A 27,892-nucleotide genomic window follows, 5' to 3' on the forward strand; every position below is an offset into this window, starting at 1 on the left:
TTCACAAGCAGGAAGAAAACGCGGTGAGCGTCATTGAACGCGCAATTGAGAGAGTGATGCTAGGAGTATCCCGTTTCACGCAAGTGAGGGATGGGATTCGAAGTCCTCTCCTACGTCAACGATCGAAGATTAGAGACGCCGCCGCGTCTGCCAAGAAAAGTAAAATAAGGTGGGCCGGACACGTGATGCGCTTTAACGACAACCGTTGGACCAGAGCCGTGAGCGACTGGGTTCCCCGCGATATTAAGCGCACTACAGGAAGGTCAGATTTCTTCACGAAGTCTTTCAAAGAAAATAATTATGCTCTTCGTGTCCCACGCGAAAGGAGGAACCACTGGGCTACTCTGGCACGCGATCGGGACAAATGGAAGAACTACTGGCGCCCGCTCGACCAGTTCGAAGATCAACGGGAGTCAAGGTAATCAAGTTAATCAAGGTAATTGTTCAAGTAGTGTATATTTGATCTAGTTGAAAAATCGGAATTTTTGACTCTCGATTAACCTCGGCACAATAAGATGTCGGATTGATTTTTGATGGGCTGTGCACGAGATGATCAATTGATTTTATTGGCTGAGGTTTCGGCAAATCCCTACTTCAGAGTCTGAGATTGGCTTCATAAATTTAAATATAATTGAAAAAAATCTCACCTGAGTGAGCACCTTCGCGTTCTCATTTGTGACTTCGAAATCCTGTGCTTCTCCAGGCACAAGCAAAAAGATAAGAAAGAAAAGCATAGTTTTGCTAAGTTGAATTACCTGGAAAATTAATGATAGACTTATTGAAGAACATATTTCAGCCGACAACGTGCGAAATGAGAGCTGGAGAAGGAAGCGATGTATCAAGGAGAAAGGATACAGTATTTGGTGCTAATCAGAACTTCTGGGTTGGGTCAACGCATCTGACCTCAGTTTAAGACCATACAACATATGTGCCCTCTTCTTTATATCTACTCTACCTGTGAGATCAAACCGATATGTCAAATCAGTTCCCTTATTCTCTCAAAGAAAAAGTCTGATACGAATCAATCAATCTCCGGAAAGTGAAAAGTTTGTCTGCTCTGATGTCACTGAACTATTGACCGTACAGATTTTTTTCAACTGTGGTTATGGTTTTACTTGTGATTCCTTTACCACTGTACTATATCACGAAATTACAGTTCTGGGATTAAGGAAATTTTATTTGAAGCGTTGACAGCAGCGAAAACAAAAACGATAAGACCGTCATAAGATTTTCAGTATACTTTTATTTTTATTTACTTTTAACTTTTATTTATTTTTAGCAACGCTTGAAAAAGTCATGTGCAGCGCTGTGTAAACGGAAGTGTACTAAAGGAAATGATATAGCTGTTCGGAAAAAAAACAAAAAATATCTGGTCGGAAAAACATGAACACAACGGGTTCAGTGGAACCTTAATGTTTTTTTTTTCGAACCAGACCTGATAGTAGTGGAGAAAATGTTAAGGAGTTTGAATGTGTCAGGATAGGGGCATGGAAGTAACCATATGTCATAAATTGTATGTCAGTACTAAGTTTCGGGTCTTCTCCAAATTGTTTTCAACCTATATTTTTTTTAGAAAGGACCCGATGTTGCTCGCGTTCTCTTTCACAGGATTTCAAAACTTATTAGAGATTTAGTGTTGAAGTTTATGGCTAATTTTTTGAGAATCATTTTATAGTCAAAAATAAGTATTTTTTGGTAATTTCTGTATTCATTAAGGAAGCTCGCAAACGAGGGAAAATGAGTGTAAGGATGTTTCTAGAGAAGTCGACTTTTGAATTCACTAACTCAATCGTAAGAGAGAAGGTTATTTTGTTTGTTGATTCGTATGAATGTTCAGAGGGATTAAAGAGAAATTCTTCTTGCCGAATTTGAAACTTTTCTCTTTTCCAGGTTCTACTGTACATACTGTTCACTTCTTTAATAAAATTTGATTGAGATGAAATATTCTAACGTAATCCCATGTTAGCTTCGGAAAAATCAAACCAGAAACTTAATAACAATGCCAGAAAATATGTTTGCAAGTGAGAATGTAGAGAAGTAGCGACATATTTATAGGTTTCTCATTAGGAAATAACAAACAAGCCAAAATTCCAAAGTGGAGCACGATGGATTTCGTACAGAAAGATGAACGCTTGTGTTTTCACATGGATGAAGCAAAAGAACTGCATTCGAGAGATTTAATAGTGGCTAAATGCCGGTCTGCAGATAATATCAAGGAGACATTGCGGAACATGAGCATCGCACCAGTCAAACATCCTCGAACTCGTATCTTCTCGTATATCGGAACGTGATTGCGTTCATGCATGATTCTTCGAGCTACGGCGGGACAACGTTTTGTTGCTAACAAAACCGAATTCTAACACAAGAAGACATTCTGTCGGTTTCGCCTAAGGAGCGAGTTCCACCGTAGTTAAGGACTCAGTGCATTTAATGAAATATAAAACAATATAATGTAAAAGATAACATAATAATATAATAGAATAATATATAATAATACAAATACAAAATACTTCAGTTCCAGCTATCCAACTTTGTCAGAAATGTCCATGTTGCTTCAACGTTCACCAAGGTGAGCTCATAGTACCAGTTAACGTCGGCAATGAGATTTATCGGGCCCAGTCCTACTCAGGAATTTGAATTCAAAGTAGCTTGTTATGCGACTGAGAGCACTCAGAAGCGGTTTTTTCGTTCGAATTCAACATTTTCGAAGTTTATCACACCGAGAGTGCCCGAAATGGTCATTCTCACACTGAAATAAAATGATGCTCTCTCATAATGCTTTTAGAAAATAGATCTTTACTGTTTTTGACCTTTTCTCCTTTGCTTTTTTGAAAGAAAAAAAACTGGATTTTTTATTCAAAATTTTCTTAAACAATGAGAATAATCAACTAGACCCATAGCAAAAATATAACGTCAAACATCAATATTTTTATAAATACTTACTAAACCATTATGAAAAACTCAATAACGGAAGAGAAATCTGGACAATGAATGGAATAAAAACGGCTTTCACACAACAGTCGACAAAAAAACGATTGGTACCACTGTCTCACTCAAAACTTCCATCTGGAGCTGATTCACTTCTTATTTACTTCAGAGGCTCTTCTTCGCGTTCAGATTTCAACCATGACCTGCTTGAATCGGAAATGATTTGAACTATCTGCTGTCACCGACAGTAGAGGAAAACTATGTGCAATACAGGGTTCAGTTTTTCTTGCAGCCTCTTCAACCTTAACTCAACTCGCACATTTTCTTCCACAAATTGAAAAAATAACATTATCAGCACGACAACCGGCTCCACCAACTTCTTGCGCTAATAATATTTTTCTTTCTAAGCCTAGGTTCTGTAATACGGCATGTGCATGTAAAGCACTTATCACTTGCCAACCTCACCACAAAAGTTCGCAACTTATCCCTGAAAATCCGAAAAGTTTGGAAATCATTTGTTCTATTCAGAAGTCTTGATAATGGTGCGTAAAAGCTACACTGGCAAGTTTCAACTGCGAAATGCGATACTAATACTAATAATATTCTATCCTCGAATCGAATAATCTCGAAGGTAGTATTGTCACATAACCTAAATTCTTGATGCTTAAAGGCATCACCCCACGAATCTGAGGTGGTGCAGATTTATTTCAGTATTCGTATTCGGGATGGGAGACTATGGAGAGGGAGGTGATTCCGTCCATTTCTTCCTAATTGCCATGCAAAACGGCCCGGAAGATACGGCTTCATTCGTTTTGGCGCACCATTTTGTACAAGAGGTTCGATTGGAGTGCGCCAGTCTTGTGCGGTGCCACATCTTCCGGGCCGTTTTTTACGGCAATTAGGAAGAAATGGACGGAATCACCCTCCTCTCCATAATCTACTATCCCTTATAAAAATACTCCATCTGAAATCTGCACTATCTCAGATTTGTGGGGTGATGGCTTTAATTTGCAGCGAAGAAGATACAGCGCAGTCGGAAAGAGGTTCCGCTATCACCGTACGATCAATCGGTGAGTTGAAACTGCGCTAGTACCAACAAAGCCTTCCATCCTTGTGGGGTCGATAGATTGGTACCAGACCTGCCTGGGAGAATAAAAACACCGATTTGACACGCCCGCTACCCTCAGCAAGCAATTGTACAGGCTAGACACGTGTCCGTAAACCTCAAACGATTCTGAATTGAAGCGAACGTGGTGCGCATCCCAATTGGATTGTTTAACGTCAAACGCTTTATCCTTTATCTTTTAGTATGCAACGAAAATGCGAACAGGATGATAAAATCGATGGTTGCTGAAGGGTGAGGTCATTCGGGAGCTGTGCATGATTATGACTAGCATCGTCGACTACTCACCTGGTTCCGCCCTACGCCATACTTTGCAAAAGGAGGAACTGAATCATCGACCCAGAAAATGTTGGACATCTTCCTCGCATTGCCTCATTTCTCATCACCGGCTGCTGCAACGTTGTTGAAGGTGTTACACATTGTTCAAATGTTATTTCATGAATATAATCGACACTTCCTCAAAATACTGTGCGATTTACAGTGCAGGGCAGCACGTGTGTACGGAACTATTGCAGGGCGTGTAGTGTGTAGTGAGTGGATCGGTTCAATTACTCATGTTTGAAGTAACCTTTTAAGGTTCGTTTAGAAAATTCATTTAGGGTGGAGGGACAAATTTCTTTATTACGTTATTCAACATAATACAGAAATTTCCTCAATGCATATAGCTGTTGAGGATTTAAGTCTAGTTTAAAGGCATCACTCCACGAATCTGAGGTGGTACGGATTTCAGGTGGAGTATTCGTATACGGGATAGTAGATTATGGAGAGGGGGTGATTCCGTCCGTTTCTTCCTAATTGCCGTAAAAAACGGTCCGGAAGATGCGGTGCGTGCACGCGCTCCAGTCGAACTTCTTGTAGAAAATAGTGCGCCAGAACGCCCGAAGCCGTTTCTTCCAGGCCGTTTTTTACGCCAATTAGCAAGAAATGGACGGAATCACCCACCTCTCCATAATCTACGATCCCGTATACGAATACTCCACCTGAAATCCGTCCCATTCAGGTTCGTGGGGTGATGCCTTTAAGTCTAGTTTAACAGAAGTGACCTAGACACCGTGAGAATATGTTGCTTGTTTGTTACGTATGTAAATGTTTTCAAGACAACAACTTAGTGGAGAAGGGTGACTCATTTTGAAGATGCCGTCATCACAAGCCCCCTCACTACAATTAAACACTGTAAGCATTCTGTCTGCCAGATGCTTTTCCTTCTCGATTCTTCATGTGTAGGGCCTAATTAGAGCGTTGTCACTTGGAGCCACTACAAAGATTTCTTTTTTTCCATTTTAGTTTGATCAACACTCTAATGCTGCTCTTTGGACACTCCAAATCCAAATCTTTTTTCAAAAAGTTCCGCTCCTTTGCGCTAGGATACCTTTTGGTTTCTTCCACGGCTTCTGACATAGGATCTTCCGAAGGCATAACTCTACAGTTGGGCATTCTAGATAGCACTATGCTCCTTTTACCAGAAATTTGAACACATTGTTAGGATAAAACTTGTTCAAGGATCTTAACATCTACTTAGATGGGACCTGGGGATATTCCATAAGTAAGACGGTAAAAAACGCGCAAGGCTATCGTCTCCTTGCCTTTTAAATGTTTCCACCTTTTTACTGCATCTAGAGTCACATCCAAGGATGTAGGCCTCCAACCAACTCCGAAAGATCCTCGAGCGGAAACCATTGCTTTAATCACATCAATAGACTAGGAATCACTGACTTTCTTGTCGAGATCCATTTTTCCAAACACAATACCATCTAACGGTCACAGCTGTAAATAAAAATGAAAAATTACGGGAATCGATATCGATATATACGGGAGCTCGCAAATTTTTCACACACAACTCAACATACTGATCACGGTATCCCGGTCAGAATAAGACTACCGTAACTACTTCTCAGGGACACAGTTGCGAAAACTGCTACTGTAGTATAGTAGTTCAAACGTGACTTAAAGGCAGCATACCACGAATCTGAGGTGGTGCGGATTTCAGGTGGAGTAGCCGTATTCGAGGTCGTACATTATGAAGACGGGGTAGTTCCGCTCATCTCTCCCTGCATCACTGCAAACAGCCGGCTCCAGAATGTTGTTTTGCACGACGCCATCTATTGCAACGCTCCACCCCTTGCGCCGCCTCCGCCCTGTGATTCGTCGAAAATCAATTCGGACTGCCCTGATAGGCAGTGAGGGACGCTACGCGTGCAAGGGTGGCGCGCTGCAATAGAAAGCATCGTACAAAATTCAGCATTCCGGAGGCGGCTGCTCTACCTGGAATCCGTACCACCCCAGATTCGTGGTATGCTGCCTTTAACTTGGATGGCAAGTAGATATCACCGTCTAGTGCGGCTTATCCACATTTTGGCGGTATGGGTCGTACCGTATTCTATACCATTGGCAAAATTGCTAAAGGCGCTACTCGCGTCTCCGATACATGCATAAGGGTGCATAGGGTGAATTGTGGATAGATAAACTCGCATTAACATCGCTAATTGTCAAGGTGATAGGGTCTACCACAGGCAATTCGTTAAGGAGTTGAATACCGAACTGGCCTAGCGTATCTTTTCTAGGTATTTCTCTTGTAGATGTCGATTTTTAAGCGCATCACCCAACGAATCTGGGGTGGTTTCAGGTGATTTATTCCTGTACGGGGTCGTAGATTGTGGAGAAGAGGGTGATTCCGTCCATTTCTCTCTCTATCAGTGGAAACGAACGATTCCGGAATGATGTTTCTTATGACGGCTTCTGTCACTCAAATGCCTGAATGCGTTTAGCGGAAGCAGTGCCACCACGTTCTGGTAATCAGATCAGTACATGTGAGCACAAGTGACAGCATGATGTGTAATATATAATACTTTTGTATATTATATAATGTATATTATACAATATATAGTACATACCATATATAGTCGAGTCAAAACGACATAAAGTTCGGATCAGTTGCGCAATCGTCTGCGCTCGAAGCGGTGCGGTGCAGCATAGCGGTTAGAATCGAGAGGGGGACCCTTCTTTGCACCACTCACCGCTGCGGTTTGCGATGGTCCCACCTCGATATGTACCGCTTAAGACCGTGCAACTCACCGTGCCTCATGTCCTTTCGATCATATTTTGAGCGTATTATATGTAATATCATATATTAAATACTATATAATATGCAATATGTTTCACTATGGGGCGGGTGTGGCGCAGTCGGTTAGAGGTCCGTTGTAGTCACACGGTCGAGGGTTCGAAACCGCCCTAGTGCAAACCAAGCCTATCAAGTCCTTGTATAGGCCCCGCAAGTCATTGTATAGGCCAACACGCGTTCCAAAACCTCAACGGTTACGAATTCCAGTAAAACGCGTTGGCGCATCCCAAGTGGATTGATACGCCAGTGACTTTATCCTTTACTTTTTATGTTTCACTATATTACACTAAACGATATACATTACATAAATATACAAACATCATAATCAGCGTCGTATTTTTAACAGGTTTCTAAAATATTTGGAACAATATCAGAAGCTCTATTTAAAACTTTCACATTCTGCTACGCCTCATTTGTGGAGAGCTCCTTTTAAGTAACATCAACTAGATTATGTGAGATTTTGTAGGCTGAAGGTATTACTACCGATGGAGCAAAATCAATAATGCATCGGTTAGCTTCTGAGCAAGAAAAATCTGAAATGAGAGAAGAAACTACTGACAATATGGACAAAAAACAAGAGTCGCCCTATTTTGATAAGGATGATGAAAAAGTGATAATTTTTCTTCTAGTCTTTGCCAAAACATCAACAAATCTAATTATTTTACAGGTATTAAAAGAATTCGATTTTTACCATGGTTTCCTTCCACGTGAAGATTTGTTTCTACTAGTGAGGCATGTGGGCGATTACCTGTTGCGCGTTAGTGAGGTATAAATTTGGTATCGTAGTAAAATACGTTAGTTATATGCTTCTACAGTGCGGTAAAAAAGTGGGATCTGCACCTTAATGTGTTCCCAGCGGATATAAAATCCAACTGCCTTGTGCCCGACGGTAACATTATTAAAAACTAATTGCTTACTCCTTACTGCGTCGTTTGTTCCATCACCTGTCAGATAGTTTTGAACATATGTGTTAAGAAAAGTAAGCAATAGCCGGTCTTAAATATTCCAGTTTAGTAATTGTAATTTAATTATTATTTTATTTATTAATTTAATTTATTGATTATTATTTAGTTTTAATTCTAATTTAATTTAATTTTCAAGCAATTTCTTATCTGAAAAAGTGTTTCCATTACATCCTCGTTTTTCTCTTAACTCTTTGAATTTGAACAAGATCATCGTCAGGGAGAACATTGTCAATGACTTTTACCTTTTACTGTTTGATTCGAAAAAAAAAATTATTATTCTGCCTTTTGCGTCACTTACGTTGTAGATTATTTGCGTATGTGCAGCCTGAAATTTGCAAAACTTTTTATACCTTCATTCTAACGTAATGGCGCAATAAATACAGAGAGTTATGATTTTAGCTTGGGTATATTTATTATTGGGTACTTGAATTGGGGTACTTGAGTAGGTTTTCTCAAAACTATTTCATCCCTGCCAACATTTTCAAGAGCATTATTAGAATTCTTGAAGTTTCAATGCAGAAATATACAAATGTTAGGAATTGGTTACAATATCTATCGAATTAGCTTCTTTTAAGATTTCTATTGAAAATTGAAAAAATTCTATTGAAAAACAGTGGATGTTCCTTGATTTAGCTATGATTCTCCCTACAACCTAACGAACCTATTGGTGTCCGAATGATACTTATGGGAGATGAACAAACTTATGATAGAGCAGTAAATCGTCTCTGACAATTCTTACGCTTGCATATAATGATAATTTTATGCACATGAAAAATAACGAGTGAAGATGAAAAGACATCCAGTAGCAGTAGAGTTAGATTGGCTACCTAAGTTTTGTACTTCCATTTTTTGCTATTTTTTCTATTTTTTAATACTTTTTTAAAAATGCTATTTGACTTTTGAAATCTAGGGCACTTTATTGATCTAGAACCTTCTCGGCCAGAGATACAGAGCGCTACGCCTCTATTCTGGCAAAACTCTAATGCACCTGAATCGACGTTGTTGAAAGAAATGTTTCTTTTCAACTTGGGGAATTTCTGCTTCGGCGACCTGCCACAGAGGAGATATCCGTACGCCGACATCAACGACAATCCATGCCCACAAAGCACAAACACCACTTCACCTTTGATTAAATTTTGGATTGGATCTGTTTGTGCTTTGTGGGCAAAGTCTTGATGCGGCTCCCGAACATCACGATGCGGACGACTGTTGCCCACGTCGCTAGGATCCCCATCGAGAAATTGTCTAGGCTACCAAAGTTTTGTCGAGACGGATAGCCCACTCACGGACCGTGGACCGACCGTTCATCCCGGTTGAGCACCTATCAGACATTGTTGCTCCGCCCACGTCGATCAAAGTTCCTGCAGGATATCGTTACGGAAGAAAAGGACTGATTCCTCTTTGGTGGTGATTGCCGGCGCGCCCACTGGCTACCTCAATGAGTTTAGCAGCTTCGGCAGCCACAACTGAATCAACATCAACTGAAGGATTTAACTCTGCTGCGTCTGGGACTCGCAGAGGATGCTGTGGTGGTAGCTGTTGCCCAACGACGGTCGACTTCAAAGTCCATTCGCGGCAGCTACGCGAGTTGTCTACTGCAATCCAAGAAAAGCGGCCGAGAAATGTGACCGTTTGCCTCCTCCAGGACAATTCACGTCTGCACGTCGCTTCGATCACTCGCCGCCAACTTGAGGGCATGGATTGGAAAACGGCCACCCATCCGATCTATTCCCTAGATCTACACTTGTTCCGGGGCTTAGGCATCCCCTGAAGCAAAGATTCAGTTCAGTTCGATTCAGTTCTTTCAGTGATCTCAAAGCAGCTACTGAGTAGTTGTTGGAGTCAATGCTCCCTCGCTTCTTGTTTCAGGAAATAGTAACGCTCACAGAAAAATGGAACTGTGATATCTGTGCTAGACACTCACAGTGAATACATCAACTAATGTGTGATCAATGTGATTAAGAAACTATGAAATTGTAAACGATATGCGTGTGTGAAAAAAAAAACAAGTAGTTACCCTAATATACGTAGGTAGAAGAAATGTACATCACTGTAGCGTTTATTCCACAAGTGACAAATCTTCCTAGAAGTTTCATGTGTTCTCGTTTTCTCTCGTTCCAGGTCGACAATGATCCCACAAAAATTCGGAGAGAGATTATCTTATCGGTGTCAATTGAGAGAGGCGGTAAATCCCAGATGTCTCAGTCACCAGGCACAGAAGGACGCAGAAAAGGGAAGGTAAGAGTTGATAATCTGCATAGCATTGATGGAGGTTTAGTGCATTCGCTCAGATTCACAGGAAGTCACTCGAATTATTGCTGTATTACCTCTTTTTCCACTAGGTTTATTACGGTGATAGTAGTCTGCATAACTCAAGAAGAAAACTTCTTAAAGGCAGCCTATACCATGAATCTGGGGTGGCACGGATTTCAGATGGAGTATCCGTATACGGGGTCGTAGATTATGGAGACGGCGGTGGTTCCGCTCATCTCTCCCTGAATCACTGCAAGCAGCCGATCCCTGAATGCTGTTTTGCACGATGCCTTCTATTGCAGCGCGCCATCCTTGCACGCGTAGTGTCCTTTACTGCCTATCGGGGCAGTCCGAATTGATTTTCGACGAATCGCAGGGCGGAGGCGGCGCAAGGGGTGGAGCGTTGCAATAGATGGCGTCGTACAAAACAGCATTCTGGAGGTGACTGTTTGCAGTGATGCAGGGAGAGATGAGCGGAACCACTCCGGTCTCCATAATCTACGACCCCGTATACGGTGACTCCACATGAAATCCGCACCACCTCAGATTCGTGGTATGCTGCCTTCAAGGCTGGAGAAGCAGTGAGATGACTAGTGTAACTGTTGAATAAAAACAAATATAAAAATCAAATAACAATCCGTGGCAATGTGTCCAAGAATTTAATGGTATCTTTAGCGAAGAAATGAGCTAGTACAAAGGAAAATTCCCCGCCATTTTTTTTTCGCCTGATTTCTTCCCTTTATTCAAGGAATTAATCTAACAGCCTGATGTATTTTACAAGTCTAAGGATCTTAGAAAATATTTACAGCTGAAAAATGTCATTGTAAGAAGAAGAAAGAACAAATATCTCGTGGAGACGAATCGCCTGTTCGATACTCTTCCTGCGCTCATGGAATATTATAAGCACAACTCTGGAAGGCTCAATAAGGTTTGAAGAATAAAATAAGTATTAAAGGAACGTGGGACGGAAAGGAACGAAATAAGCTAATGTTTCTCGTGGTGATTTAAAGGCAACATACCACGAATCTGACGTGGTGATGGAATTCGCGGGAAAAGCTAGAGATAGGATTGTAGATTGCGGAATCAGGGCTAGTTCCACTCATCTCTTCCTGACCGTCCTAAAAAACAACGTAAGTACCGCTTTAGTTCCTACGAGGAACGTTAGAACGCTCCTCGATGCACACATTCCGGTCCCCTTTGCAGCGCATTCATTGGCTCTGCTTGAATAGGCTTGTGAGAAGATGTCACTGATTTTCGACCGCTTGCACTTGGATGCGGCGCGTGTACAAGGGTGGCGCGTTGCAAGTGAAGTAGTCTTGAAGAAAATAACATAATATACAACACTAACTCCAGATTTTTCCGACGGATTCCTCTACCACGTCAGATTGACATGGTATGCTGCCTCTAGGGCTGATTTGCTGACGAAAAATCGTTGAGCTTTTATTCGAATTCGAATTTCAAATTCATACAACGCTAACGACTTTTTACAACCTCAACGATATTATTGGAAAAAATTCCATGACTTTATACGGATAACGCTCGAAGTATTTCTTCGTTCTTTTGGCTGCTTTAGAGAATCAAAATCTAACAAGTACAATCTAATATCTTATTATGAGTTTAGTAAGCAACACGGTAGGAAAGGAAGCGAAATTACTGGCAAAATAAATGTGAACAGATTTTTAGTGTGATCAGAGCGCGTCAGAGCACGTATAGAAGAGTCAAAACGACATGAAGCACTGTACAGTTGCGTAAGCGGCTGCGCACGATCTGGCGCGGTGGGAACAACGGTTGGATTCGAGGTGGGACCATCGTGAACTGCAGCGAGGAACGGTCTCAGCAAGGTCCCTCCTAGATTCTAACCGCTATGCTCTGCCGTATCGCTTCGGGCGCAGCCGCTTACGCAACTGCACCGTGCTTCACTTCGTTTTGATCCGACTTTAGATATCGGGGATCACATTATCATTCAAGTAGCATTAGTTTCTCCATAACCAGCCACTCCTCATGCTTTGAAGGGCCAGTCTTGTTGTGTAAAATTCAGGCGAAATTCTAGTGAGCTCTGTTCCATCTTGTTTTTTTTTTTGTTTTTTTTTTATGGCACACCTGCAGGTGTTTCCAATAAATAAAATAAAATTATATTTCGCTTTCAGTTTACTTTTGCCTTAAAAAATCCAATCAAACAACAGCCATGGGAATTCCTGCATAGTGATGTAAAGCAAGGTGTACTCCTTGGACATGGTGCTTTCGGTGAAGTTCGTGCTGGAACACTTCAGTTGAAAACTGGGGAGAACGTTGAAGTAGCGATTAAAGTGGTAAGAATATTTTTGCGATTCGTTTTCTACAGCTTGCAGCTTCCTGAGATGCAGATATTCACAAAAATTGCCACATTTCGTCAACTTGAGATGTCTGTTTGGAGTTTCAATACTTTTAAAAGCGAACAGCGTAAAAAGGTAAAACGGTGATCATTAAAAGTGGATGACTTAGCCATTTCTAGACAAAAGGATCCTCGGATTTGTGCAAGGCTAAAATCAAGGAGATGATGAAGGAAGCTCGTTTGATGCGAAATTTCAAGCACAATAATATCGTTCGTATCTATGGTGTTGCTGTTGACGAACAACCACTTTTCATCCTGCTAGAACTTGTGACAGGTAACGAAATTACACATATATAATTCATGTAGAAAAAGCCCGGTAAACGGATAAAAGATAAAGTTCCTGGTGTTGCTCAGTCCGCTTCGGACGCGCCCCAGCACTTCAATTCAGAATCGTTTGAGGTTTACGAACGTGTAACTGGCGTATAGAATGACTTGCGGGGCTAGCCGATGTGTCGAGTCAGTGTTTTTATCCTCCCAGACAAGTCTGGTACCAATTTATCGACCCCGGAGGGATGAAAGGCTTGGCGAGCACGATAGGTGCGATAGGGTGGAGCCGGCCTCTCTTCAGGTGAAGAAGGCCTAGCTCATGGGGGCTGATCAAGTGATGAGGATCTCTTCGCCAACCGCCCAAAAGTGAAGGGGGTCCCTTCCCCAAACGTTGAAAAGTGAGGGCTTCTCTCGGTATCGCATCTATGACATACGGCGGATTCGAACCTCTGATCAATTGTGCAGGAAGCGGAACTTCTAACCGCTACACTACACCCGCCACGTGAAACCCCAGTGATACGTACAAATTCACTGCTCTTCTTTGAGAAGAGGATAAGAGTCGATGAGAGGTGTGTAATAGGGTCGAAACGACATCAAGCACGTACGCAATTGCGTACGTGAATTCTCTCGCGGCGCTTTGCTGGAGCGTAGCTGTAGAGAACGTGGTGAAATCTTTGCTGGCACCAGCCATCGCTGCAGTTAGCGACGGTCCGAACTCGGTTCCAACTGCTGCCTCCACCGCGCCTTTTCGAGCACCGCAACTACGCTCGTGTTTCATATCGTTTTGACACGACTATAGATGACTTCGTTTTTGTCCAGATGTGCGCCTACACCTTCAAAACCGGAGTTGATGCCACCGCTGATTATATGCTTGGGAACGTCGAAAGTAGACGTTTACTTCTCATAAATTCCGCGTGTTCGCAAAATCTGCACTTGTATGCAAGCGCGCCGCTTCAATCGCAGTCGCTTACGCAACTGCACCGTGCTTCATTTCGTTCTGATCCTACTATACATCATTGAGCACACACTTCGTGAAAACAACGGTCTGGTCACCATCGCTAACCGCCGCTTTTTCTTTTAGATTCTTTAAACGATTACTGTTTGAAAAAAGTACTTCCAGGAAGCTCTCATCGAGCTTTTCGAAGAAGCATGTTTCTTTTTTTCAAATATTCATAGTTTCGAGTGTGTAAAAAGGTCATCTGCGTGATGTGCAGCAGCACTGTCGTTTTTAAAAAGTCTGTGTACTGTCTTTATAGGCTCGCAGTTTTTTTCCACGGTCCATCATAAATAAGGTGATCTTTAAGTTACTTTTTTGCAATTGTTCCAAATAACTCAAAGATCTTTGTAATCCTGATGCGCAGATCTCTCATACGTCGTCGAATTTTTTTATACTGTAATACTGCACTTGGAGCAAAAATCGAATGGAAATAAATCGTTTCGGGACCCACTAGGGTATACTCTAGGCCACGACAACTATAAGAAGCCAGTTCCTCATTTTTTGATTGACTCTGTCATTTAAAAATTCCCTTAGTGCTATACGTCAGAGCTCGGCGAACCTCATCCTCGCTTGGATATTTACTTTCCCATTTTTGGCTGTTCCTTTCTATACTAGTATGTCTTACAAAAAGTAAAATTTAGGTGGCGCACTAAATTCGTTCCTAAAATCGAACGCAGGCAAGGTTGAAGTGAAGGATAAGATAAGTATGTGCCTTGGAGCAGCACAAGGAGTAGAATATTTGCACGCAAACCGGTGTATGCACAGGGATTTGGCTGCTAGGAATTGCCTTATTACGAAGGATAAAGTTGTGAGTTATTATCCTATGAACTACCAAACACACAACGGGATTATGTGTTGGGTTCAAGAATAAGTCGTGGGCGTTTTTTCTTCTCAACACTGGAGAACACATATGGAAATGTTATAAAACTTATAAACAGTTCAATAGAGAATTTCTTATTCTACAAGTCAGTACTGCTCGGATTTTTCAAAATTTTATTTTTTTCTCTTTTCTCTCTCTTTTCTCAAGACTATTTAAATGGAATGTCAATTTGACAAAGTCGGCATTTTTAACGCCTTCAGTTTTCGAAGCCCCTAGAGCTGCTTGTAAGATGCGTGACGAACATTGGATGAAAAATGAAAAATTCAAAAAAAAACATGGGAAAAACGAAGAAAACCCAAAAGTATTAAGCGATTTGTGGGAGGGGGAGGCGGCGGGGGTGGGCAGAGGGAGGTCGATGGGTGCAACGAAAAAAATAACGGTTTTGTATCTACTAGCTAAGTATTTGCAGAGTTTTTTTTTGTTTTCAAAAAAGTTGATGGAAAACAAATTCTTCCTGGATACGATAAGCAGTATGTGATCCACTTTTCCATTTTCGAGGTCAAAATTCTCAATCTTAAGGTGCGAGGACAAATAGTGGGCGCCATTTCCAACTTTTTCTATTTTCCGTACATACCAGCAATCTCAGCTTCAGCGGCATTATCGTTCCCATTAAAAGCAAACACCAACTTATGGGAAACCCTTTTATTCTTTTTTCCGTATTTTTTAAAGCCTTTTTGATTTTTTTTTAAATTTTTTACGCATTATTTTATGCCCCACAACCAGATTCAGCTGCCTTATCAGCTCGAATCTTGGCGAAAAATTGAAGGTTTCGAAAAAACTACTTTTCATCAATTCATCAACACTCTGCTACAATGATCCGAGAAAAATAAGGATTAGTAAAAATAAGAAGTCTGAAAAATTCATTCTTGTATAGTGTAGAATAAAAAGGTAGAATGTAGTGTGGAATGATACATAATGTGTTAGAAAAACCCTCTATTTCTATAAGAATTTTTCACTTTGAACAAAAAAAAAACGCTCACGATTTATTCCTTAACCTAATAAATATAATATTTATATATTTATAATATAATTGTTATTTAGGTGAAAATCAGTGACTTTGGTTTATCTCGTATGGGTGTTCAATACACTATCCGCACATCCATGAAACTTCCAATTAAATGGCTTGCACCGGAAACAATAGCCTATTTTACATTTTCCCTGAAAACGGACGTGTTCAGTTTCGGCATAGTGGTGTTTGAAATCTTTTCCGACGGAGCAGAACCGTGGGAGGGTAAAACTAATGCAGAAGTTAAAGTGGCTGTAAGAATTACTTTTTGTACTTTTACCGTAATTTTTATCCACACGTAAGCAAGTCGTATGTTTAGGTGACTAATGGGCAATTTGTATCGATGCCACCGTGTTGTCCTGAACCTCTTCGGATTTTTATAGTTGAACGTGTTTTTACGAAGGATCCTGCGCAACGAGTTCACATCTCCGAGGTGCGATTATTTTGAAGAAATGCAGTTAACGCTAAAATTACCTTGACCGCCGTTGTTCTTCGAACTGGTCGAGCGGGCGCCAGTAATTCTTCCATTTGATTGAAATTATGCTGCTAAAATGCTAAAATTAAGTTCAGTAAACAGTGAGGGAGTTTGTGTAAAGAAGAGGACCACGCGTTACCTCGCCCCCTCGAGGACCACGCGTTACCTCGCCTAAAAGGCAGCAGATCACGAAATTGACGTAGTGTGGAAACCCAGTGGAAAATATAGTGATCAAGGATGTGGATTGCGAGTATGGCCATAGCCACCGTCAATTCCCCCTAACCGTCCTGAGAAAAATCTGTGGAAACGACGTCTGTTTCTACAAGATATGTAAGTACGCGCCTCCTCGTACACGCTCCGGCTTCTCAGCAACCTGCTCATTGATTTTACTTGAATAGCTTGCTGGGGAGACCTCATCGATTTTTGACCGCTCGCTCGTGGACGCGGCGCGTGCAGAAGGCTGGAGCTTTCCCATGCATCTCGTAGGGATAAACGCCGTTTCCAAGCCGTTTTTTCAGGATGATCAAAGGGAATTTACCGGTACGACGCTCATATTCATAGTCTATACCCCGAGCTTCATGTTTTTCATCAGTTTTCCACACAATTCCGCGGTTCGCTGTAAACACATTGACGTATACCAGGATGTGGATTACGAGCATGGCCATGGCCACCATCTGGACTTTATTGAAAATTAAAATTGTCATCGTATTCCTCTTCGAGAACCAATATGAACCCAAATGGACGCAGTTTAATCCACTCTCTGAAGAAGGACTTTAGTGATTTTTTGGTTCTCAAAACCACAATTTAATATGGAACTTTAATGTACAACAATTGTATCTCATGGTTTCCAAGCAACCTATGATTCCCAAATTCCCTGATGAGAGTTTCACACGCCTTTATCTGAACAACCGAGAGGGGCTGAGCGTGATCATGCTCATATTTGTGGACTACACATCTATCCATATCTTTTCGTAATGGAATAGCAACAATGCCGATTTGATAGTAAACTGCCTTTGATCCGGAACGAACAAATTCGCCGGGTAAACACTGATTTCATCGCTGTGATAGCACCTGAATGGGAATTACTTGAGAAGAAAAATTTTCTGTAATCATTCAGCACGTGCAAACTACAACAATCATTACTAATTTCATCTGTTCAGATACGACACAGTGTATCTTCATGATAATTTTCATGGACACTAATACATTCCTTCATATTATTTCTATAATTTCAACCTTTTCAATAATTTCAATTTCAATTTTTTTTTGTTATTCTTTATACCGCTTTTTCTAGGTTGTTAGAGTTTTCGAGCGTTTGCACCTTGCACTTAATGGTGATGTTAGGAACGTTTCGAACGTGGAAAGCGTAGATAGAAAACGAAGCAAAGCTAAAAGGTGTTTTTTTTTAATCACTTGAGTTGTCCAGACATTACATCAAAATCAATGATGTAGTCGTTAGAATTCCGCTCATCTCGTTTTTTTTTTCCGAGAGTTTGGGCGGATTTTCAGCAGAGTGTTGAAGTTATTGCATGAGTATAATTGGATTAAAACGACGCGAAACATCGTGAAATTGCTAGCTAGGGCCTTAGGTAACGCTCTGATACAACTACAAAGACGGGACCCTCAGAAATTTTTCTGAAGAGATTGCTAGATTTTTGTGGTTGGTTACATACCATTCCTTTGAAATCTGTTTCACATATCGGATACTTGACCCATCATAGTTTTTGCTGGTAAACTGCAGCGCCTTCCATGTATTTAGTTTCATGAGGATAGGAATGTTGTTCAGGAGGAAACAAACAATTATTCCCATCAGTCTGTTTACCAACAAAAAGCAGCTGATGTTGTTCTCGATAAGTAATTTTTGTTCTTTAACAGAGAAAGGGAAGTTGACCACTGAAACACTCGAAGTGAACCCACTTAGAATCATCAGAGTTTTCTATTCTCCGCTCAGATACTGTTTCAGCGCCAAACCGCAGTTTTACAATGGCGTTTCATCATCGAACTGAGTTTCTCTAATCAGTTGCGAGTTAATTTTGCCACACGTGCTCAGAAATCTGTAGTGCGCAACAAATTAAAAGCATCACCCCACGAATCTGAGGTGGTACGCATTTCAGGTGGAGTATTCGTATGCGGGATAGTAGATAATGGAGAGGGGTGTAATTCCGTCCATTTCTTCCTAATTGTCGTAAAAAAACGGCCCGGAAGATGCGGCGCGTGCACAAGGCTGGCGCGCTCCAATCAAATTCCTTATAGAAAATAGTGCACCGGAACGCTCGAAGCCGTATCTTCCGGGCGGTTTCTACGGCAGTTAGGAAGAAATGAACGGAATCACCCTCATCCCCATAATCTACGACCCCGTATACGAATACTCCACTGAAAATCCCTACCACTCCAGAGTGGAGTGATGCCTTTAATATAAGTTTGAAATCTTCCATTCTAACGTGAAGACGAACATAAAAACACTGACCTGATCTTTGGCCGGAGCTCGCAAGTCATTGTATAGATAAACGCGTTTTCCACAACCTCAACGGATACGAAAAACAGAAAAACGCTTTGGCGCATCCCAAATGGATTGAAACGCCGGAGAATTTAGTCTTTATCCCTTCAACATGAAAATTGTAGAGAGCTTGGGAAAAAAAGGACGCATTTTTAGCTGCTGATCTGGTAACCTGCTTATACATATAAGGATAAAGGATAAAGCGTCTGGTGTTAATCAATACGCTTGGGATGCGCCCCCACGTTCACTTCAATTCAGAATCGTTTTAGGTTTACGAACGTGTATCTGGCCTATATAATGACTTGCGGTGGCTAGCCGATGTGTCAAGTCAGTGTTTTTATCCTCCCAGAGAATTCCGGTACCAATTTATCGATCCCGGAAGGATGAAAGGTTTGGTGAGCAGTAGGACGGATTCGAACCTCCGATCGATCGTGCGGACAGGACCCGCCCCGCTTATACATATTGTGAGGTTAAAACGAAATGGAGCTCGGTGCAGTGGCGTATCTCCACCGCAGGGCGGGTGTAGTGTAGCGGTTAGAGGTTTCGCTTCCTTCAGGATCGATCGGAGGTTCAAATCCGCCCAAGTGCTCACCAAGCCCTTCATGCCTCTGGGGTCGTTAAATTGGTACCAGACTTGTCTGGGAGGATAAACATAGTAACTCGACACATCGGCTAGCCACCGCAAGTCATTGTATGGGCAAGTTACACGTTCGTAAACCTCAAACGACTCTGAATTGAGGTGAACGTGGGGGCGCATCCCAAGCGGATTGATTAACGCCAGACACTTTATCCTTTATCCTTTGTCTACACCGCACCGCTTAGAGCGCAGCCGCTTACGCAGCTCCATGTCGTTTTAACCCGACTGTAGTTTCTTTTCGCTTCTTAACTTCTCATTTTGTTGACCTCACTATATGTGCTTGCACATTTCCTGAATAAGTAAATATGATTGAAAAACGTAACTGCGTAATTGACTAGTTCTATTGCAAACAAAGTTCTGAAGTATATACATCAATGAGAGAACTGTTAATTACGGATCGAACAGCCAATAAATTCATTTCAGGAAACGTCATTCCGGCATTGTAAGCATGTTTACATCGATTTCGCTCACTCCAAGAGTATGACAGAAACCATTACCATCTAATCAATTGTCTTGGTTAAATCGATATCTTTTTCAATTCGATAAAATTGACTAAGGTCTCAATGTATGTAACGTATTCACTTGTTCAACGAAACTCAAGAAAAGTTGGAGAAAAATTAAAAGGAGGAGACTTTCCGCTTTACTTTGGCTCCCAGGAGAGTTCAGAGTCTCGAGTTCTCGAATCGCAGTGAATTTTTCCACAACAAATTTCGTTACATATATACTATAATGTAGCTTGATGTTACAACGTTCGCCTGCCACCATATACCATTGGATCGCGTCGCCATCGCGTCGACCAGGAATCGGAGGAAGGAGTCGGATCCTGCCACGGGTGGCTCGGGTTCGATTTCTTACCAATGCGATGTTTTTCACCTTATTGAGTATTTTACAAAGAAACAAACAAATGCAACCAAGCCTGTTTTATATAGCATTATAATCTTCTGTTTAAAAGTTCTCCAAGACCAGACGGATTGTAACAGTATTTTTCTGTTTCGTCCCATCCTGTATTTGGAGCGTAAGTGCCGGAGATTGTTGAAGTTCCACATCTCATCCATTTAGGTCCGGTTTAAGCCGTGATTTGATTGAAAGAATTTAGTCCTATTGCAGCATTGGTGTTCGGGGAAAGACAACTACTTCATCAACTCGTCCATAAACTCTGAAAAAAGGTCCTCTAGCATCGCAGTGCTTACTGTGAGCGATAGCGCAGAACGTCTGACGCCTACTATGTACTATGTAGGATATACTACGGAATAGCTACGAAGATTTCAAGTAAATACAAATTTTCCGCCCTAAGAAATGAGATATCATAGCTTTCAGACTACTAAAGACCAGTCGTATTTCCTGTGATGATTTTGAGAAATCACGAAAAATTTTAAGATACAATACAAGACATTTTGTCTGTACAGACGTTTGGAAAGCATCCTTCCATACTGGTACATTCAGTAACGCCATTTTTCAACGAATATGGCTCAAAACATTCCGATAAAACATTCACCTTTCCAACATAGTTTCCTCCTGCAGAACTTGCTCAGGAATTCCATGCTTCTACTGAACTAGTCGGAAACATGTAGTATCATCGACCCCGATGATAGATAAGGAGCGTGGTATAAAGTGCCGTTCTCTGTTATGGTTATTTTCGTGGCATAACGACTTGTACCGTCCAAGAGTGCGGCAGACAACGCTCTGTCCACTCATTACTTCGCTCACATTAATTGCACCATTCTCTGTCTACTGTAGAATAAATATATTCCACTGAACCACCGTTTCGATTTGTTCAGTTAGGGTGATAAAATCCCTAAGTCTCTAGTCACCCAATGATATACGTAGCTTTTTTGATATGTTTTAGCTGTAGTCAAGATTGGTCTTGATCCGTATTAACAGCTAACGTTTCGGCGTCATCCTATAACATATCCTATAACAATTCAAGCAAATCAATGAAAAGCTACTTTTTCCATGCCATAATTCAAGAACAGTCGCACGTAGTCGGAAATATTTATTTATGTATTTGATCGTCATATTCCTAGTGAAACGATCAATTCTTTACATAGATGGTTGCTTCGGTTCATGATGATCGATCCTCGACTTCTCGAACATCTCCATAAATTTGTGTTTATCGGTCTCTTGCAGCCTAGAACGTTGCTTATAAAGCACTATAACCAAGTGTAAATGAATCTTCGTTTGTTTCGCCAACATCCAACTCTATTCATTACTCATTCACCCATTCATTCATTCATTTATTCACTCCTACATCATATTCGTTATATCAGAGTACAGAGAGTTCTTAACTAATTCTAAAACGCGCCTAATCAACACACCCAGTGAGGCTAGACACGAAGCATTTTTGGGCAACAGTCGCTTAAGGGCATCACCCCACGAATCTGGGATGGTACGGGTTTCGGGATACCTATACGGGGTCGTCCATTGTCAAGAAGAGGGTGATTCCGTTCATCCCGCCTTGTATCAGTGTAAACGGACGATCTCGGAACGCTGTTTCTTACGACTGCTTCTGTTGCAACGCGCAACCATTGCGCCCTACCCTCCTGTGATTCGTCCGAATGGGTTCTCGACGAATCGCGGGGAGTCGTGGCGCAACGGTTGCGCATTCGTAAGAAACAGTTCCGGGATCGTCCTTTACACTGATACAGGGAGAGATGAACGGAATCTTTCTCTTCCCCACAAGCTACGTAACTGTATGGGCATTACCCGCCCGAAACCCGTACCACCCCAGATTCGTGGGGTGACGCCTTTAATCCCTTAAAACATCTTCAAATAAAGTATATTTGAGCGTCTCCGCTTTTCCTCCACATTGTCAATCGAGCCTTTTATTTGTCCGTGGTCGATAAATTGGTGCCAGACCTGTCTGGGAGGACAAAAACACTGATTCGATTCATCGGGTGGGCCCCGCAAGCCACTGTAAGAGGAAAACACCTCACACGACGTTTGAAAACCTCGAACAATTCAGAATTGAAGTGAACGCGCTGGCGCATCCCAAACGGATTGATTAACACTAGACACTTTCTCTCCTCACTTTTTACGTAGTCAAAAAAAAAGAACTTTAGTAGGCAATCAACCAGATCCAGAAGACAAAATGCAGAGATCACAGTGATCAATTGAAACTAACCAGTTGTCCTCACTCCATTTAGTATTTCTGCCTTCCATTACGTGTAAAGTGTACGCATGTCGACTGTTCTGTGACAAGTTTGGAGCACTTTTATGAACAACCAAACCGTGGATAATTATAAGTGACCCTACAAAAATCACATTATCAAAAAAAAAAAACAAGATCACAATAATACAGTGTGTCGTTCTATGGGGTACTCAAAAATAACATTCAGATTGCAGATTCAAATCGTTAACATTTTAACGATTTGAAAATAGAATGGGAAAATGGAGTGCAGTCGGCAAGAGGTTCCGCTTACTTCACGATCGATCGGAGGTTCGAATCCGCCCTAGTGCTCACCAAGCCTCTCAACCCTCCTCCTCCGTGGTCGATGAATTCTTGCCAGACGGGTCTGGGAGGATAGAAACACTAACTTGACATTCGGCTAACCCCCGCAAGTCAATGTGTAGGCCAGTTACACGTTCGTTAACCTCAAACGATTCTGAATTGAAGTGGACGTGGTGGCGCATCCCAGGCGGATTGATTAGCACCAGACTCTTTATCCTTTGCCCTTTATCCTTATTTTCCAGAAACAAAAGTTGGATGCTACATCGAAGGGTCATGTGTGTTTACCATTACTATACTACACTCGGCCGTAGATTATTCACAAGTTTCAACCTAGCGGTGCATTTCTTCTGTCTCAGGAGGACCCCTGAAGTAGTGTACAGATCCACTGTTAAAAGACGCTTTCGAATCTTATCTAACAGATTATCCTGACTTAAAAAATTGATTTTAAAAAAGTGCTGCAAGTGCGAGTGAACTTGCTTAAATCGCTGATTGGTAGCAAATGTTAAATATGAAAGAACATAGCGGCTGTAATAGTTCAGTTACTATCTAGTACCTGACGCGGTTAAATTGCTACTGTTGTCAAAATTGAGTTAAATTTTAACAGAATAACCTATATCTATTTATTTATTTATTACGCTCAAAGGCATGCCAATAGTAAGAGGCAAGGAATGAATACAAATAAACTATAGAAAATCCAGCAACAAGAAAAGAGTAGAGTGACAATGAGCAGGGATAAGTCAGGCGAACGGTAAAGGCAGCTATATACTTGGAAATAATTCCCTCACCTTTCTTGATTGGAACGTTCACAAATTTTGTTTGGTCGTATGTAGGACGAGTGCCGTTGAACTTCAGCAGAGGGCTACCATCTGTTTTATGAGTACGCACGAAACGATAATCAACAGAGCTTCCTGAAAAGTACGCCGGATAAATAATAGATAATGAAGAGTTGGAGAACTCTTGAGCCTCTGATCAAGCGACAGGTCAACCTATTCGCTGATTGTCATACATACTAGAAAACATAAAATGAAGAAATCTGTGCCTATAATCAAAGAAAGTTACCGAAATTTTCTGTATGAATGCTACCACTTCACCCTCTTCCCCACAATCTACGACCCCGTATAGGCATAACCTACCTGAAAACCGTACCACCCCAGATTCGTGGGGTGACGCCTTTAAATGGCGTCACGATTGCTGTATGTCCACGTTCGGATCAGTGTAGAAATCAAAGTGTCATTTCTTCAGCATCTTCAATTTCTAAGGACGTAGCAGTAACGAATAAAGAGTTTTTGGAAATGTGGAACTTTCACGGACAGAAGTACAGGATCTGAACTGGCGTGATCGTACAGATGCGCAAACGATCGCTTGTCCAAAAAGGGAGATTTCACTTCTCTTTTAAATCTTTCAACTTTAGAAAAGCAACATTTTCTAAAGAGGAGAGATGGTATGGTCAGGGTCGACTGTGTTCAGCCGGGTAAGCGCAACAGGATTGTGATTTAGGAAGAACAGAAAGAAAAGGGAATGGCTGTCAAGCACAGACAGAGTACTCCAGATGCTCTCCGTTACCTTGAGCTTATTGGCCGACAATTATACATACACTATTAATATCATTTCTAGTCAAGAGAAGAGCTAACCACTTTTTTTAAGAAAACATCAGAGAAACTCTCATACAACGTAAGATGCGAGGTAAACCCACTCTTATGACTTCCTGGTATGAAGGCTAAACAGCCGTTCTCTTCGTTTGCGTCATCCACAGCTATCCAAATCCCAACCAGATGATCTATTGGTTCCACGTACAAGAAAGTAGCATCAATATGATCAGTAACTGCACCACCAATTTTTGGCTGCTGCAACATGGGTTTTCAGTCACTTTTCATCACATTTGTACATATATCAGACCATTCCTGAAATCTCTTCCTCTTTTTTTGATATTTTTATACAGTTGAACCAAAGCGACGCAAGCTCGATGCAGTTGCGTACTCGGCTGCGCTCGGAGCGGCGCGGTAGAGCTAGCGGGTTGAGATCGTCGTGAACTATAGCGATGAGTGCAGCTAACAAAAGTCCCCAAAGTTCTGTCCGCTACTCTTCTACTCATCGCTACTCTTCACCGCATCGCTTCGAGCGCAACCGCTTACGCAACTGCACCAAGTTTCATTTCGTTTTGATCCGATTGCTCTTCTGTAAAAGTTACCCAATGAGCTGGAAACATAACGTTGCTTAACCTTAATGTCATACAACATGTAAATGTACAACTGAAAATTTTGACAGCATTAAAAGGAAACAACAGCGAAAAGAGTAATACCAGTGAGTAAGAAACATAAGAAGTTTACAGAGACTTGAAGATGCTTTAAAAACAGCATACCACGGACTTCAGGTGGAGTATTCGTATACGAGGTCGTAGATTATGGAGAGGGAGGTGATTCAGTCCATTTTTCCCTAATTAAAATACGGCCCGAAGATGCGGCGGGTGCACACGGGTGGCGTGCTCCAATCGAACTCGTTGTGGAAAATGGCGCGCCGGAACGCCCGATGCCGTATCTTCCGGACTGTTTTTTACGGCAATTAGGAAGAAATGGATGGGATCGCCATTCTGCTCATAATCTACGATCCCGTATACGAATACTCCACCTGAAATCCGTACCACCTCAGATTCGTGGGGTGATGCCTTCAAGGAACGCGCTTTGCGTCTCAACTGAAGTAACACAGAGAGAAGAGTGTCAAAGGAAGGGAAAAGTGGCGGCAAACGCGTCGCGTTCACCTGGTTGAACACACTCCGTGTCGACCCCATGCGCTATGAAGACTACCACTGTATCGAAGAGTATCGGGTTCGGTGAGCGAAGAATTAACGTTTGATACAGCGATAGTTTTGCTAACAATATAGCAGGCTACAGTAAGAATGGAGCAGTAAAAGTTTTTGGAATGAAGAGCACTTATGAATATCGTAAAAATTGGGGTGATCTAAATCTGGAGTAGGTCAAAACGACAAATTCTGATTAGGAAAAGATCCACCTTTTAATCTGGGCAACTATATGATTGCTGTGACCAACCTTGAATATGTACATGCTTTGCACTATTTTCGGCTCTTCGTACTTTATATCCTTGAACAACTGCTTGATTTTGGGATGCAACGACATACGTTTGAAAACAGCATTCTTCAGATGTAGCCCTAAACATGGAACCGCCCTAAATATGGATTTCTTTTTTTCGGGAAAACACAATACCTAGGATTTTCCTCATTATCAAGACCTTAGCGAAGAAAATCCTTAGATATCGAAACACGGAGAACTAGGAATTTAGTCATATTAAGTATCTTCAATAGATTTTCTGGGAAAACTAAGGATTCTTTCCTTCCTGTTAAGAAAAGGAGCACTCCTTCATGAAGCTCCAACAATCTGTGGAAATAATTCTGCATTTGGAAACTGTTATTGGGTTATAATGTAGAGGTGAAGAGTACAATCCAATAAATTATCAATTTATTATTAATTGAAAGTGTAGAGGGAGAGGTACGAGAAAATCAAGCGTTCATAGACAGTTGAAGTGTTAAAGGCAGCGTATTCACGATTTTTCACGTACACACTGCGGAACCCACGACGAAAGCATAGAGTTCCGGTAGTAGATTGCGGAATCCATCAGTGTTCCGCACATCTTCCCCTAATCATCGTAAAAAAAAGTGGCGTGGGAACGACTTTAATTCGTACGAGGTACGTTAGAACGCGGCTCTATGTACGAATTGCGGTCCCCTTAAAAGCCTATTTATTATTTCCACTTGAATAGGTTGGGTTGTTGAGGACACATCATAATCATTAATCTTCGAAAGGGAAAATGAGCGCTAGGTTCCGCAATCTACTATCCGGACTCTACGGTTTCACTGTGGGTTCCGCACCGCATCAAAATCCTGATATGCTTCCTGCTTTCAAACGCCAAAATTCTCTAATTTGTGTTCAAAGGCCAAAGATGCGATATTTGTGGTTATTGCAATATTTTTTGAGAGATTGCTTGAAGAAAAAAATAGAGAAAAGAAGTTTTACCATGACCGATCTTATTCAAAGCCTTATGTCGTTCCACGGCAAGTTTTCCATCTCCGTCGAAAGCACCTTCTTCGAAGAAAACTCTAATCTTATCAGAACTGTTGAGAAAATATTCATCAACAGTATGCTGAAATCAAATAAAATGAAATGAAATCAAATAAAATGAGTAAAACATCGTTTAGGTAGGTCGGAGAACCAAGAGAATAGGAGAACGAACCTTATCTTCATCGTAGGTCGAGAAAACACTCTTTGGGTGACGATCGAAATCAATTCCATCGATCACACGCTCGATCTCCGCTTTCATTTCCATTACTTCTTCCGTTGTGAATACGTCCTCCACAACTGCATAGCCATGCTCCTCAAATTTTTTCAACCAGCTCATTTCCTGTCTGGAAAACAAGGATTTTTCTTTACACAATTCAGAGGCGATTTAGAAGACGACTGAGTCAAAAAAGTAGGAAATGAGATAGTTGTCATGCAGTAAAGGTTGTCAAGTTGTTATTGAGAGAAGAAATAGTGCAAATTCTCATAAAATTTCGATGTTTAAAGTGAAAGAACGTGGTATTTGTGATTAAACAAAATACGTTGTAATACTACAACCACATGCGACCCCACGAGAGAAAGAACGAACATAAAGATGATAAGATATAGTATTGCTGACGAGCGAAAAGTTCGCTGTGGCCGCGGCGAGCCTACAATTACCCATCACTACCAGGAAATTCTATGCCATGTATGTATGTTCTTTCTTTCATATTATTTTTCTTCGGAAATGATGAAGTTTTATGGAATTCGGGAAATTTAGTGGCTCGGGGTGCTCTTGATCTATAACAATCTGCGATAGCTCCATTTTCTTCTGAACTACTTTTGGTAAAAAAAAAATCACGCACTGAAAACTGCACATT

General features: G+C 41.4%; 3 protein-coding genes across 4 annotated transcripts; 2 read left to right on the plus strand and 1 right to left on the minus strand.

The window, feature by feature from the left end:
• Positions 1–56: 56 nt before the first annotated feature.
• On the plus strand, positions 57–422 carry RB195_000578 (uncharacterized protein; the record flags this gene model as incomplete). Its single annotated transcript, XM_064197000.1, has 1 exon — positions 57–422. The coding sequence occupies one exon, from the start codon at positions 57–59 to the stop codon at positions 420–422; it is 366 nt and encodes a 121-aa protein (XP_064052881.1).
• Positions 365–20,001, plus strand: RB195_000579 (uncharacterized protein; the record flags this gene model as incomplete). 2 transcript variants are annotated; one of them, XM_064197001.1, is made up of 13 exons in its annotated part: positions 365–418; positions 797–883; positions 7,636–7,779; positions 7,837–7,935; positions 10,256–10,372; positions 11,196–11,315; positions 12,535–12,696; positions 12,879–13,032; positions 14,664–14,830; positions 15,944–16,162; positions 16,228–16,341; positions 17,678–17,778; positions 19,941–20,001. In XM_064197001.1, 13 exons carry the CDS (start codon positions 365–367, stop codon positions 19,999–20,001), a joined length of 1,599 nt encoding a protein of 532 aa, XP_064052882.1. The 2 variants fall into 2 exon arrangements, with proteins under 2 accessions (XP_064052882.1, XP_064052883.1); XM_064197002.1 differs by lacking the exons at positions 365–418; positions 797–883 and adding an exon at positions 5,186–5,224.
• A 1,556-nt stretch (positions 20,002–21,557) lies between these two features.
• On the minus strand, positions 21,558–27,372 carry RB195_000580 (uncharacterized protein; the record flags this gene model as incomplete). The annotated part of the gene is made up of 7 exons (XM_064197003.1): positions 21,558–21,645; positions 22,639–22,765; positions 23,751–23,873; positions 24,659–24,809; positions 26,010–26,128; positions 26,991–27,117; positions 27,208–27,372. 7 exons carry the CDS (start codon positions 27,370–27,372, stop codon positions 21,558–21,560), a joined length of 900 nt encoding a protein of 299 aa, XP_064052884.1.
• Between the last annotated feature and the right edge of the window lie 520 nt (positions 27,373–27,892).

Source organism: Necator americanus, chromosome IV (genome assembly GCF_031761385.1).
Source record: "Necator americanus strain Aroian chromosome IV, whole genome shotgun sequence".
NCBI lineage: Eukaryota > Metazoa > Nematoda > Chromadorea > Rhabditida > Ancylostomatidae > Necator > Necator americanus.